Raw genomic sequence first — 15,138 nt, 5'->3', positions numbered from 1 at the left:
CCTTCCTGCCTTCCCTCTCCACTCCTCTGCAGAACAATCTTGCTCTGGACCCAGACTTGAATATCACAGCCATCTAAATTTTCTGCCTAACAAGCAACCTTACAATCACTAGAATGTCCTCATCTTTGAAGGAAATTTTATTGCTGTTGATTGTGGTGTAGCAAAGCATTAGATCCGAATAGAAATAATATTTTCTCCATAATAATTTCTAAACCAAGAGAATATACCATTGTCTTTATATCAGTTTACCAAACAGAACTTCATCAGGCTGAAACATCATCATAAAAAAATGTCTTTATTGCTTCCAAATCTGTGTGGTTATATTGCAATTTTAGAGGCAAAAAAAGGAAATGGGTAAGGAATGAACACATGATAATTCAATGGAGAGAGCGCCAAAAGTATTCTTTCCACAATTCATTAGTAAAAAGTGGTGGGCCAAAGATTGCACAGTTTCAAGGAATAGACTATTTAAAAGAAAAGCGAGGAGAAATGATGAGATTGAAGGTGAGAGAGAAAGTGATGAAATGGAAAGCAGAAGTGAAAAAAAACTTTAGAAAGCTTTTTCTATATGGATATAGGAAGGGGAAAACATAAAGGGTAAATACATTGAGAAGTTTTGGAGAAGGTACAGGCAGTGGAGTTACAAAGAAGTACTGAGATGGCAGGAGAAATTGACCTCAAGTTATCTATGTAGACCCTAGAGTGGGTGGGGAAAACTAAAAATTTAGTACGAAGAGTAAAATCTCATATCCAAAATGTACATTGGATGTTCTTGGTGCCCCATGCCGATCCCCTTTACTGGTGGTAATGCACCCAGCCCTGAGTTCTGTGCTGTGGGCTGCCAAGTGCAGCGGCACCCTCTTGTAGAGTGTGACCACCCCTTGCACGTCAGACGCCGGCACGCATTGGCACAGAGGTACAAAAACATGGACGGCAGTCCTGGACTCCAGGCAGGACCAGCCTTGTGGGTGCGATTCTTGATCCAGGGCCTCAGGGTGGAGCAGACTAGACTCCAGAATACTTAAAACACGTTCTTCCCGGATGTCCTCCCCTACCTTATCCTGCTGCCTTACTACTTTATTCCTGAGGGTATTAAATGGGATAAATCACTGACATGAGAATCCCTATCTCAGGTTCAGCTTTAGGAAACAGGCATGTCTAAAAGTTTCATGGCACTGCAAAATGGTGCTGCTGGTGTTCCTGCTGCTGCTGGTGTTGCTGTTTCTGCTGCTTCTGCTGCTGGTGCTGCTGCTGGCTCTGGTGCTACTACTTGGTGTGGAGAGGGAAAGCAAAGTGCCATTCTGGAGTGCCGAGATTGGGATGTTGAGGTAGCCAAAGAGCCATTCTGGTGGGGGTGATGAGGGAGTCTGAAGAGCCCTTGTAGAATGCTGAGCTGGGCGTGGTGAGCGAGCCTATAGAGCCATTCTGGAGTGCCAAACTGGGGGTGTTGAGGAAGCCAAAGAGCCATTCTGGAGTGCTGACCTGGGGGTGGTGAGGGAGCCCCAAGAATCATTCTGGAGTGCTAACCTTGGGGGTAGTGAGGGAGCCCCAAGAGCTATTCTGGAGTGCTCACCTGGGGGTGGTGAGGGAGCCATAGGAGACAATCCATAGGGACTGCTCATCTGGGGGTAGTCAGGAAGCACGAAGATCCATTCTGGAGTGCCTGCCTGGGGTTGGTGAGAGAGCCATAGGAACCATTCTGGAGGGCTCACCTGGATGTGGTGGGGAGCCTGAAGAATCATTCTGCAGTACGGAGCTGCTGGTGATGAGGGACCCAAAGAGCTATTCTGGAGTACTCAGCTGGGTGTGGTGAGGAAGCCCCAAGAGCCATTCTCGAGTGCTCACCCAGGGTTGGCGAAGGAACTGGAAGAGCTGTTCTGAAGTGCCAGGCTGAGGGTGGTGAGGGAGCCCAAGGAGCCACTGTTGAGTGCTTACCTGGGGGTGGTGAGGGAGCCCCAAGAGCCATTTTGGAGGGCTGAGCTGGTGATGTTCAGGGAGCCAGAAGAGCCATTGTGGAGGGCCAGGCTGATGATGGTGAGCAGACAAAATCTGACTCAGCCACACACACAACAAATGAAATCTCTCTATTGGCAACAACACGGTGGAGGGTATGGTGCTGAGTGAAACAAGTCAGACAGAGGAAAAAAATGCCAGGTGACTGCACTTACAAGTGGAATCTAAAAAATAAGGTAATCAAGCAGAATAGAAATAGACTCATAGACACAGGGAACAGAGTGATAGTTGTCATATATGGTAGGGGTTAGGTGGGCTGGGTGAGAAAGGAGAGGAATTCAGAAGGACACACTGGTTGTTACAGAATAGTCAGCAGGAAGTAAAGTGCAGCACAGGGAATAGAGTCAATATTGTAATAGCTATGTATGGTGTCAGGTGGATACTGGATTTATGGGGGGATCACTTTATAAGTTATATAAATGCCTAATCACAAAGTTACACACCAGAAAGTAATATAATATTGTAGATCAACTATAATTTAAAATAAACATATTAAAAAGAAGATATATATGGAATTTATTATACAAATGGATTAATTTCTTAACTGTCCTTAATGAAAATGGAGAACAAAAAATAAAATATCTGGGATGACCGGGAAAGTGCACAAACACACTTCTGCTACATCCCCAAGTGCCATGAGCCCAGGAAAGTGACCTGTCAGGGCTGAACCAGCCTCTTCTGGACAGAACAGCAAGTTCACTTAAGAGAATGAGAGACACAGAACCTGTGATGACTGAGGTGTGGTGCACTGGTGAACACTCACTCTCTCAAATAAACCTGAGCTTCTCCCTCAAGGAGAGTCAACAGGCAGTTGACACCTGACAGCACTTGTTGTCTGGATGGAATGGCAGTTCTCAGAGGAAAACCAGGGTTCTGGCAAACTTGTGTCTCCCCACAACAGCCAGACAGCTTCCCAGAGCTGACAACTGCTTCCACAGGGATCTGAGGTAATGTTAACAAGTGTGATTTTTCATGATTTGTCATTAAATGCACCAACATTGGGAGATCACTATCATACTTGAAACAATGTGTTACTTTAAATAACCCTGCATCAGTACAAGAGCCACTGAAACAACATAACAGAATAGGAGATACTCAATGGATTTGTTTCAGGTTCCACTTTGCAAAGAGCTTTTCAGGAACTACCACTTGTGTAGCTTTAGTGAACCATCAAAGCTGAATATCCACACTTATCTAAAAAGGTTTTTAAAATGTTCCTTTTATATATTTGTGTGAGGCTGTATTTTTTTAAAATAAACTACAACAAAAGTAATAGATTAAACACAGAAGCAAATATGAAAAGCTAGCGGACTTCTAATGATACAGACAAGCACTGAGACTTGCGAAAAATGTAAAATGTAAGTAGATTCACTCTTCTCACTATCTCGTCTGTCTGGGAAATAGTTATTTTTCACAAAAACATTATTTCTGTTAACATAGGTTATTAATATTATTCTCAATGAAGTTAAAAAATTCAAACTTTTATTCCGTGTATGGTAAATATTGATAGCTATAACCCGCACAAACAAAATCATCCTTGGGATTCTCTCTGTCTTGTGAGACTGTACAATATTCTGAATCCAAAATGTCAGAGAGTCGCTGAATAAAACAGCCCATGGGCCGGGACTCAGGGAGACAGAGGGACAGAGACTTCTCCGTGTAGGAGGGGGCTCAGCACAAAGTCCCGGGTCCCCAGACCTGGCTGCAGGGTCTTAGCCAGAGACCAGGAGGACCAATGGGGTGAGGGTGGTACTAACAGGACTGAGGGCTCCGCTTCTCCTGGGCGTTTCACTTCTTCTTACAACTTGGATCAGGTCCTACATCCCAGATACACATGACGCTTCCACAGTTCTCACTCCCATTGGATGTCCGAACATTAGAGCAGCCAATCAGCGTCACCGTGGTTCTGGGTATAAAGTCCTCACTGACAACCAGAACTCTCAGGAGGGGTCATGGGGACCCGACTGCTTCTCCTGCTGCTCTCGGGAGCCCTAGCCTTGACTGAGACCTGGGCGGGTGAGTGCGGGGTCGGGAGGGACGGTTTCTGCAGGGCGGGAGCCAGGGGACTAGGTGCGGACGCAGGACCCGGGGAAAGCGGGTCTCCAGCAGCCGCCACTCAGACCGCAGACCCCAGATTCCCTCCTTGGCCCCGACTCTACCCTTCCCCCGCTCCTGTGGACCACCGCCCCCTTTTCCGTCCCCCTGGCCCCCTGCCCATTCCGGCCGACCGCTGACACCTGGACACTCGTCCTCGCCTCCCCCAGGTACGCACACCCTGAAAATTTTCAGCACCGCGGTGTACTGTCGGGGCGGCAGGAAGTCCCGGTACATCGGCGTCAGCTACGCGGACAACGCGGAGATCGCGCAGTTCGACAGCGACGCCCCGAACCCGAGGCTGGAGCTGCGGGCACCATGGATGGAGAAGGAGAGGCCGGACTATTGGAACCAGGGGACAGGGTTTTGCCTGCGCGAAGCACAGATTAACCAAGCGAACCTGAACAAGCTGCGCGCCAACTACAAGCACAGCGAGGACCGTGAGCCGCGAGTGCCCGGGTCCCGGTCACCACCCCCATCCCCACGGACGCACGGGCCTTTGTCACCCCAAGTCTCTGGGTCCGAGTGTCACCTCCAGGCTTCAGAACCCGCCAGTCCCCTTCCTGGGAGGAGCGCGCGGGAATTTTGATCTGGTTTCATTTTCAATTTAGCTTTAATTACCACGGGTCAGGTTCGGACGACTGGAGGCGGGAAGGGGCTAAGTGGGCAGGGTTGACCCTGGGGCGGGGTCAGGGTCCCACACTTGGCAGGAAGTGACCAGCTGCGTCGTGGGATCCGATGGGCGCTTCCTCCGTGGATACAGTCGGTTCGCCTACGACGGCGCCTGACTCCCTCGCCCTGAACGAGGACCTGAGCTCCTGGACCACGGTGGACACCCCGGCCCCATAACCTAACGAAAGTTGGTGCAGGACCCTGATGTGGAACAGAAAGGTTCTATCTGGAGTGAATCTGCGTGTGCTGGCTAAACCAGCTCTTGGAGAAGGGAAAGGAGACGCTGCTCAGAGCAGGTACCAGGGCGCGGGCCTCCGCCCAGAGGAGGGGATCTGTGGGCTGGGGCGGCTTCCTACAAGGAGAGGTGGGGAATGGGGCAGTGTCAGAATCCCCTTCCTGCTCGGGAGAGGGAAGAGTTCCCCGGATTTCCTTATTCTGTGACTCACCTGCAGGCCTAGTTTTCTCTAAAGCAGCAGTCCCCAAACATTTGGCATCAGACACCGGTTTCATGGAAGACAAGTTTCCCACTAACTGGAGGGAGGGGTCTGCTGGTAGACAGGAGACAGCACTCAGCTGCTTGTTTCCTCCTGTGCCGACCAGGTCCTAACAGGCCACCCACTAATACCGGTTTGTAGCTCCCTGGCTGGGGATCCCCACTCTAAAGAACCATTAGGGGCCCAGCCCCTCCCTAAAACACCCCCGTGGCGGTTCCCTCACACCCTACAGCACCTGGTGCACCAGGATGCTCTCTCTGGTTCTCTAGCTGAGACCTTCTCTGGAAGGCTGATTTGGGTTTTCTGAGTCATCAGCATCCACCTGAGTCTGTGTCACCCCTTAGAGACCTGCACACTCCTACCTGAAATTCACACTCTGAGTCTAGACCATTCCAAGGACACAGAACATTATCCCAGATGCCTCTGTCCAAGCTGGTGTCTGGATGTTGTACTCCCTTCCCCCACCCCAGCTGTCCTGTCCACTCTCAGGGTGGTCACAGGAGCATTGCTGGAGTGTCCCATGACCATGAAACTTCCTGAATTTTCTCACCCTCCCCTCAGACCCTCCAAAGACACGTGACCCACCACCCCATTTCTGACCATGAGGTCACCCTGAGGTGCTGGGCCCTGGACTTCTACCCTGCTGACATCACCCTGACCTGGCAGCATGATGGGGAGGATATGACCCAGGACATGGAGGTGGTGGAGACCAGGACTGCGGGGGATGGAGCCTTCCAGAAGTGGGCAGCTGTGGCTGTGCCCCCTGGAGAGGAGCAGAGATACACATGCCATGTGCAGCACCAGGGGCTGCCTGAGTCCTGGACCCTGAGATGGGGTGAGGAGGGGGTGTGGGCATAGAGCCTCTCCTCAGGGGGTCCCTGAGCAGGTCAGGACTCAGGCTTGAGGTTGACCTCTTCCCCTCCCATCACAAAACCCCCTCCTGAGACCACCATCACCATTGTGGGCATCAGTGCTGCCCTGAGTCTTCTTGGAGCTGTGGTCACTGGAGCTGTGCTGTGGAGGAAGAAGTGCTCAGGTGGGCAAGGGGTGGGGCTAAGTTTCCTGTCCCACTGGGGGTCAAGCCCAGGTGGAAATGTGCTCTGCCTGATTAATGGTCGTCGTATCCCCACATGGGTGCTTGTCCATCTGGGGCCTATTTCCTAACAGACTCTTTAGTGAGGACCGTGGGAAAGTGAGGGACAACTTTATCACCTGATGTTTCTAACAATGGGGACTGATTCCCAGCTGTCAGAGGTCACAGGCAAAGTTCCCTGATGAGGACACATGTCCAGACTGGTGGTTGGTCCCATCCCTGCACATGTACTTTTCCAGTATTTCCTGATCCTACCCTGGTGTTCAGTCACAGTTCCAGAAACATCTCTGTGCTTCAGGAGTATGGGGTTCCTTTAGGGTCACAGGACCCAGCCCTCCCCCTGACTTCTCACAGAACATTTTCTTCCCACAGACAGAGGCAGGAAGAGCTACACTCAGGCTGACTGTAAGGCTGAGTTTCAGAGAAGTGACATCTGGGGCCCTTGGGAGAGTGTGGGCTAGAGTCTGTGACGGGGGGCTCCCCAACCCTATAACTCTGCTGTTGTGTCTTCCCCAGGCAGTGACAGTGCTCAGGGCTCTGATGTGTCTCTCACAGCTCCTAAGGGTGAGACCCTGAGAACAGGAAGTGGGGGGCATTGGTACTGAGAAACACAGTTGGGTTTGGGCGATTCTCAGAGTGGGACATTCTGAGCGTGTGGTGGGCTGTGGGAAAATGTGACACTTCTGAGACTGACCTGAATTTCTTTGTGACAACTTTCTTTCCCAGTGTGACAGCTGCTTTCCACAATACTTGGTGCTAAATAGTCAGTCCAGCCTTCCTTTGGAATTACGAATCCCTGACTTTTGTTTGTACATTAGAGTATGTGTGTGTATATATATATACACTATGATATATATGGATATATATGTAAACATTATTGATGGATATTAAAAACTCCAAGGTGTATGATTGTTGGCAGGTGTTATTCTATCTACACCTTCACCCCATTTATTAACCCATTTCAAGTTACTTTAAATTCATAAACTTACTATCAGGTGTGGAGACAACCCAGGAGGGGCAGACTGTGTGCCATGGGACAAGGGGACTCCACAGTTCCCCACTGATGTTGCCTGTGACCACCTGTGCTCCATACACTATTCAGGGTTCCATCCCTCACATCTGAATGTGAACTTTTGGAGCCTCTGGCCATGGCTGGTTGAGTCCCCTGATTCTAATCAAGTGCTGCTTTGTATACTAGGAGTCTCCCCAAGCTTCCAGGCCCCCTCTTGTAGACCTCAGGAATATCTGCATGGGATTCAGAGAGCTGACCAATCAGAAGGTGAGAACACCTGCTTAAAGCAGAAGCTATTCCAGCATCCACTGTCCTTAATCCACTGCAGACACTGTTGTCATTCTGTGGATGCTGAGTCCTGGAAGGTCATGGGCAAGGAGCCCATGGCCTTAGTGGCTTCCTCTGAGAGTTCCTCCCCAACAGAGAGCTCTCGGGCTACAGGGTCAGTCTGGCTGCTGTGCTGAGGACAGAATCAGGAGACAAGGGACCAGTGAGGCAGGAGGGAAAGGTGTGGGAAACCTCCCAGCATTCCAGGCTGCAGGTGCTGGGTGTTCTGATGGAGCTGTGAGCGGTGAGGGGGAAGGGGCTGGACACTGAATGCATTTGGAAGATGGATTTCACAGCATTTCCTAAGGATTCAATCTGAGGTGTGGGGAAACAGTTGTGTGGGGGTGGGCATTTGAAGCACTCAGCTAAAGAGAAGGTCAAGGGGAGATGTCTGTTAGACACACCAGTGAGGTGTCAGGTTGGACAGATGAGAGTGTGGACCTTGAGGAGAAATATCTAGGCTGCAGACATAGGTGTGGAGATGATGATGACATTAAAGCCGTGAGTGTGGATGAGGCCACCAAGGGAGCTGGGACCGTGGAAGATGAAGAACAAGGACTGGACACTGTACTTCCCTGTCCCAGCAATGGGGACATTCATCCTGGTGACCCACCCAGGTTGGTTATGGCCATGTCTCCCCATCATACAGTCACCATTTGGTGATTGTCATTCATTAGTAGCTTACAGGGAGATATTCTGAATTTGTCCTGCTGTGCTTGTCACCACTTCCACACTCAGCTTTTTGCCCCTCTATTAACTTCCACCCAAGTGAACAGGAATATGATGGCTGTCCTGTACTAGCCCTGAGTATTGTTTACTAGGATGTACAGTACAGCACAGGGAATACAGTCAATAATATATTGTTGTGAATATATATGGTGTCAGATGGGTCCTAGATTTATCACGGAGATTTGTCAATAAGCTATGTAAATGTTTAATCACTGCGTTTTCCAGCTGAAACTGGTATAATGTTGTATGTCAACTGTAATTGAAAAGTAAAAAAATATTCAAAGTTAAAAAAGTTATAACCACAAGCCATCCTGGTCTTGAGGAGATTTGGATGCACACAATTCTATGATGCAATAAGACCCATTTTGGGGAAAGGCCTTGAATCCACAGTTCAGTGTTCTTCCCACCCTCGGGAAGGAAAGGTAGCTCATAATTTGTCATACGAGGGTGGAAGGTATGTGCTGTTTTCTCTACCATGGGATAAAGTCAAGCAGAGGATTTAGAAAGTGGCTCAGTTCAACATAATGAAAATCTCCAAATGCTCACTCTATACAATGAACCCTCTGACTGATTTCTTGGAAGAAATAATGGAATCCAAAAAGTTCTACTTTAAGTAGAAAAGAATTTCTATGTGGAATATTGGGAGCTCATTTTATTTCAAGAAAAGCCAAAGACAGACCTGGGGCCATGAGCATCCAGAGCTGTGGGACTAGAACCCACAGGGAGACCAGCCTGGGTCACAGGGATGACAGTGTGAGGGACTTGGGACAAGCTCTTACAAGAGAAGGAGCTGAAGGAAAGGGTCCAGTGGGAAATACTGTGACGGGAGCTCCTGGTGCAGATGTCCCTTCACCCCAATGACACGTGTCTAAGTTCAAGCTCCACCCAGGGAAAAGGGGACACTTTCTCTGTCTCCTGCCCACTGCTCTTGAGGGCATTTCAGTCATTGCCATCTCTATCCTTAGTCACCAGACCAGCCTGAGTGTGCCATCCTGTGGTCATGTCCTGTGTCACGTGCACTGTCCTCATGGTCTGGCCCAGTGTTTCCATGGTGCTTCATCTGCACAGACACCACCAGAGGCTGCAGCACATTCACACCCCTGCAGCCACTACCAATCCCCTCCAGACACCAAGCCACCCACACTGTTCTGATGCTGGTGGACACCTGTGTCACCTGATACATGCTGGAATCGGTTTTCTCTTTCTTCATCACTGTGTGAGAGGACCCTCACCCCTGGTGGGTGCAGACCTCCCCTAGTTGGCTTCTTGTTCTCCTGCTGTTCGCCCCTCACTGTAAATGCTCAGGCATCCTAGAGCTCCTGGGGTCATGAGCTGTTGGAAGTGACTCTTGACAATATAATCTGTGGATGTCAGTGTTCACAATATTCCTAATTACACTGTTTAATGATCCTTCAATGAATGTAAGAGCTGTACATAAAACCCACAGTGAAGTTTATTTTTAAATTAAAATATAACTGACACACAACCTCATGTCAGTGTAAGGTGCCCAGTGTGTTTATCCGATGCACTTACATTCACTCATGTGCCACCTAATGGTGGTGATCCACCCTGAGAAACATGTGGTTGTGTGATGCTATGGTTGTGCGAACAGCACACAGGCACTCACACCTGGATGGTCTCCCTACTGCTCACCTGGACTGCAGGTCTCAGCCTGTTGCTTCTGGGCTGCAAGCCTGCACAGCATGTTGTTGTACAAAACAACTTGTACAGTAAATCAACACAGGAGAAAACTACATCAAGAGACCCCGTAAACACTCATATGAGGCTGCTGCAGCCACAACAAAGCTACTGTTCTGCAGGAAGCCTTTAAAACAAAACTGTCACTCAAGGCTATGTTAACTGATTTGAGAGAGAGAGAGAAGGAAAGAGTGTGTGTGTGTGAGAGAGAGAGAGAGAGAGTCATGGATCAGTTCCCCACCATAGGCACCCTGACCAGACATCAAACCCATAACATTTTGGTACTTGTCATGACCCTCTAACCAACTGAACCACCTGGACAAGGCAGGCATAAATTCTTTTGTGGGGTAGTCTGTTTAGAATTTTGATAATCTTTATTGAGATATTGTTTTCTGATTGTTGAGTTGAGGGTTCTTATGTATATTCTAAAAGAATTAAACTGCAAACATTTTCTCCCAGTCTGTGGCCTGAGCTCTTTTCATAGACATAACAGCAACATTAATGCACAGGTAGATTTTCCTGGGAGGAGAAATCAGAAGTGACTCACTGTGATGGTTTCCTGGGAGAGGACTTAGGTGACTGAAGGAGCAGGGGGACAATATGACTCATTTATTTTGTGTATTCCTGAGTGTCTTTTGAAACCTCCCCTGTGCATAAATAATGTTTTCAAAGAACAAGTCACATAAAATCCCTTCACTTATAAAACTCCTGATGGATCATCCTCACATCATGATTTAAGATTCAGATTCTGATCCTCTTCTCTAGGACCAACTGTTTGCCTTAGAAATCCCATTCCTGAAAATCTTGGCTGAACTCTATGGACAAATCCTCCCATGGAAAACAGCTAAACATGCCATGTGTAATAAAAAAAAACCAACTTCTTAAAAGCAACAGAGAGTTGAGGAGATACAAATGACCATGCCCCAGAAGAACGGAAAGACCCAGCTTGGCCTCCACGGAGGGAAGCACCCTGAGTGAGGAGTGGGGAGAAGGTGTGCAAGGTCATTTCCCAGAGCCCAGACATGCAGCCCAGCAATGTCAGCCCTGAGCTGAGCTCTTCACTTTCCTCCCCATTTGCCTTCCCTTTTATACATGTCAACAATGCTTTCTAAATTAATTATGTGTGTAGAGATAATATGCCATTCATATAATGAATGCATATTCACTATAAAATTATAAAATGTTATGTTACAAATAAAAGTTACAAATAAATATTACTAAACTGAAGGACTTCATTCACCTGTGCAAATTAAAGCCCAATCAAACACAAACAGCTGTTTGCAGCAAAGAAAGTGAAGGTTTAGGGGTAGTTCTGGCCAAGATGGAGGCAGAGGTAGACGCACTGTGCCTCCTCACACAACCAAAGGAAGGACAACAACAAATTTAAAAACAAAAACCAACCAGAATTGAAAGAAAATTGAACTGTATGGAAGTTCGACAACCAAGCAGTTAAAGAAGAAATATTCATCCAGATATGTAGGAGGGGTGGACACAGGCAGCAGAGCAGAGAGGACAGAGGCAGGGCATGGCTGGCAAACCCAGCAAGGTGGTGGCTGGCAGAGAGGGCAGTCCCACATTTGTGTGCAGATAAACCAGGAGGAACAACTGGGGAGAGAGACAGACCACACAGCCCAGGGTTCCCGCATGGGGGAAATAAAGCCTCAAAACCTCTAACTGAAAAGACCTGTGGGGTTGAAGCAGCAGTGGGAGAAACTCCCAGTCTCACAGGAGAGTTCCTTGGAGAGACCCACAGAGTCCTAGGATGTACAGAAACCCACCCACCGGGGAATCAGCACCAGAAGTGTCCAATTTGATTGTGGGTAGCTTGGGAAGTGACTGAAAATTGGCAGAGAGTAGAGCAAGTGGCATTGCTCCCTCTCAGACCCCTCCCACACATAGAGCTTCACAACCCAGCATTGTGGTTTGCCCCACCCTGGTAAACACCTAAGGCTCTGCCCCTTACTATGTAAGAGGTACCCTGAGACAAAAGAAAATGGCCCCAATGAAAGAACACATCAAAGCTCCAGAAAACATACAACTAAACAATGAAGAGATAGCCAACCTATCAGATGCACAGTTCAAAACACTGTTCATCAGGATGTTCACAGAATTGGTTGAATATGGTTGCAAATTAGAAGAGAAAATGAAGATTATGCTAAGTGAAATAAAGGAAAATGTACAGGGAACCGACAGTGACAGGAAGGAAACTGGGACTCGAATCAATGGTGTGCACCAAAAGGAAGAAAGAAATATTCAACCAGAAAAGAATGAAGAAACAAGAATTTTAAAAAATGAGGAGAGGCTTAGGAACCTCCAGGACATCTTTAAACATTCCAACATCCAAATCATAGGGGTGCCAGAAGGAGAAGAGGAAGACCAAGAAAGTGAAAACTTATTTGAAAAGATAATGAAGGAGAATTCCTCAATCTGGCAAAAGAAAGAGAGTTCCAGGAAGTCCAAGAAACTCAGAGAGTCCCAAAGAAGTTGGACCCAAGGAGGAACACGCCAAGGCACATCACAGTTACCTTAACCAAGATTAACGATAAGAGAATCTTAAAAGGAGCAAGAGAAAAGGAGACCGTCACCTACAAAGGAGTTCCCATAAGACTATCAGCTGATTTCTCAAAAGAAATCTTACAGGCAAGAAGGGGCTGGAAAGAAGTATTCCAAGTCATGAAAGGCCAGGACCTACATCCAAGATGACTCTATCCAGCAAAGGTCTCATTTAGAAGGGAAGGGCAGGTAAAGTGCTTCCCAGATAAGGTCAAGTTAAGGGAGTTCATCATCACCAAGCCCTTCTTATATGAAATGTTAAAGGGACTTATCTAAGAAAAAAAAAGATCAGAAACATGTACAGTAAAATGACAGCAAACCCACAGTTATTAACAACCGAACCTAAAACAAAAACAAACTAAGCAAACAAGTAGAACAGGAAGAAAACCACAGAAATGGAGATCACATGGAGATTATCAGCAGGGAGTGGGAGGAGGAGAGTGAGGGAAAGGGAACAGAGAATAAGTAGCATAGATGGTAGGTAGAAAATAGACAGGGTGAGGTTAAGAATAGTACAGGAAATGTAGAAGCCAAAGAACTTACATGTATGACCCATGGACGTGAACTAAAGGGGAGAATGCAGGTGGGAGGGGGTGTGCAGGGCAGAGAGAAATAAAGTGGGTGGATGGGACACTGTAATAGATTGATCAATAAAATATATTTGAAAGAAAAGAATATGGGAAGCCCTACTAGTGTGGCTCAGTGGACTGAGCGCTGGCCTGTAAAGAATATTACTAAACTGAAGGACTTCATTCACCTGTGCAAATTAAAGCCCAATCAAACACAAACAGCTGTTTGTGCTTGAAGAAGCTAATTTTTCTTCATAATTGTGTTCTTCTCCCTCTGTGCTGTGACTTTACCCTCACCCCTTCTGCCTCCCTCGCTCTGGGCCGCTGGTGTGTGCACCGCTTCCCAGCTCTGCTCAGCAGCTTCCTTTCCCAGGGCTCTCTGCTGTGGAGCCCTTCCAACTCCACCCAGACTTCCTCTCCTTCCTCAGCCTCCTCCTGTCTCTCAGTCAAAAATATGAAAATTCCGTTCTGCGTTGTCACAGGGGAGCAGGGGGTTGGGGAACTGTGTGCAAAAGGTAAAGGGACTGAGAAGTACAGATTGGCAGTCACAGACAGTCATGGGAGTAAAGTCCAGCATAGGAAATACAGTCAACAACATTGTGGTAACTGTGTGTGGTGTCTGTTGGATATTGGGAATATCAAGGGAAACACTTTGTAAGGTATATGATTGTCCAACCACTATGCTGTATACCTGAAACTAATACAAAATATTGTCAACTGTAGTTGAAAAAAATTTAAAAGGGAGTAAATGTTTAGCCCTGGCTGATGTGGCTGTATTGGTTGGAGCACCGTCCCATAACTGAAAGGTTGTAAGTAGATTCCGGGACAAACCACACACCTAAGTTGTGCATATGATCCCCAGTCCAGGTGCTCATGGGAAGGAAATCAGTTGATATTTTTGTCTTACATCAATGTTTTCCTATCTTCCATCATTTTTCTCTTCCATCATTTTTCTCAAGTGAGTATGAAAAAAAAAGAAAAGGAGATAAAAAGAAAATAGATCTTTATTTAAGGAAGTGGCACCAAACCCAGAGTCACAGGTGAGTTGTAACTCTGAGACCTGGCTCCCTGATGGCTCCTAGGGGATGGTTGTATGGGGGACTGAGGGACTTAGGGTCAAGGTCTCCAGCAATTGGTCAGCACTAGGGTAGTGGTGGTTGGTCATTGCATCTGGTCCAATGTCAGCCATGGCATCGTTCTGTCAGGTTTCAGACATTCATCCCACTGCTCTCCCTAGAGTCTAAATCTTCATGAGTATGTATTTGAACACATCAGATTCCCAACCACTTTCATCTCTGTAGACACCTTTCCACAGCCCTTGGTCCTGCCACAGAGGGACTGGGTCCTGGCACACCTGGAGCTGGGCAAACACCCTGGATGTCCTGTACTTCATCTTGGGCAGCCCTGGCCTCTCCTGTTCTGGCTCCCCTGTCACCTGGATCCCACGTGTTCCTCTTTGTTGGTTTACTTCCTCATTTTTCCCACTTTGCCTGGTAATATTTTCCAAAGAGAAAATGTGAAAACTTAACTATGAAAACTCTAAATACATGCAGAAGCTGTAGGCTATCCTAGCCCTTATTCACATCCTGACTTGATACAGAACTCTGTTGGAAATATTTTGTCTCCAGAAATCAGAACGCATTGCAACAACACCTTATAGTCTCCATGCCCATATTTGCTGCCTCTTGAAGTTTTCATGGTCTCCCCCATCCTCTTTCTGAACTCACACCATAATGTGTCCTGCTGTGGGTTTGTTTTATCTGCTGTAGAGAGAATTTTATTAGGCCATTCAAAATGTAAAATTTTACTTGCAAACTTTGAGAACTATTCTTAGAAAATGTTAAAATCATTTCCTCCTCATTATAAATTCATGTTTATATTTCC

At 47.4% G+C, this 15,138-nt stretch overlaps 1 protein-coding gene and 1 long non-coding RNA gene across 2 annotated transcripts; both read left to right on the top strand.

The window, feature by feature from the left end:
- The first annotated feature begins 3,965 nt into the window (after positions 1 to 3,965).
- Positions 3,966 to 4,751, top strand: LOC118496634 (class I histocompatibility antigen, Gogo-C*0202 alpha chain-like). The gene is made up of 2 exons (XM_036013530.1): positions 3,966 to 4,029; positions 4,278 to 4,751. Exons 1-2 carry the CDS (start codon positions 3,966 to 3,968, stop codon positions 4,694 to 4,696), a joined length of 483 nt encoding a protein of 160 aa, XP_035869423.1. The 3' UTR covers positions 4,697 to 4,751.
- Positions 4,752 to 6,212: 1,461 nt separating this feature from the next.
- LOC114510737 lies at positions 6,213 to 7,094 on the top strand. Its single transcript, XR_004900308.1, has 3 exons — positions 6,213 to 6,309; positions 6,739 to 6,771; positions 6,883 to 7,094. It is a non-coding gene; the product is annotated as an uncharacterized LOC114510737 (long non-coding RNA).
- The last annotated feature ends 8,044 nt before the right edge of the window (positions 7,095 to 15,138 follow it).

The sequence above is a fragment of the Phyllostomus discolor genome, chromosome 12, assembly GCF_004126475.2.
Source record: "Phyllostomus discolor isolate MPI-MPIP mPhyDis1 chromosome 12, mPhyDis1.pri.v3, whole genome shotgun sequence".
Taxonomy (NCBI): Eukaryota; Metazoa; Chordata; class Mammalia; order Chiroptera; family Phyllostomidae; genus Phyllostomus; species Phyllostomus discolor.
This window is presented reverse-complemented; position numbering and strand designations above follow the sequence as displayed.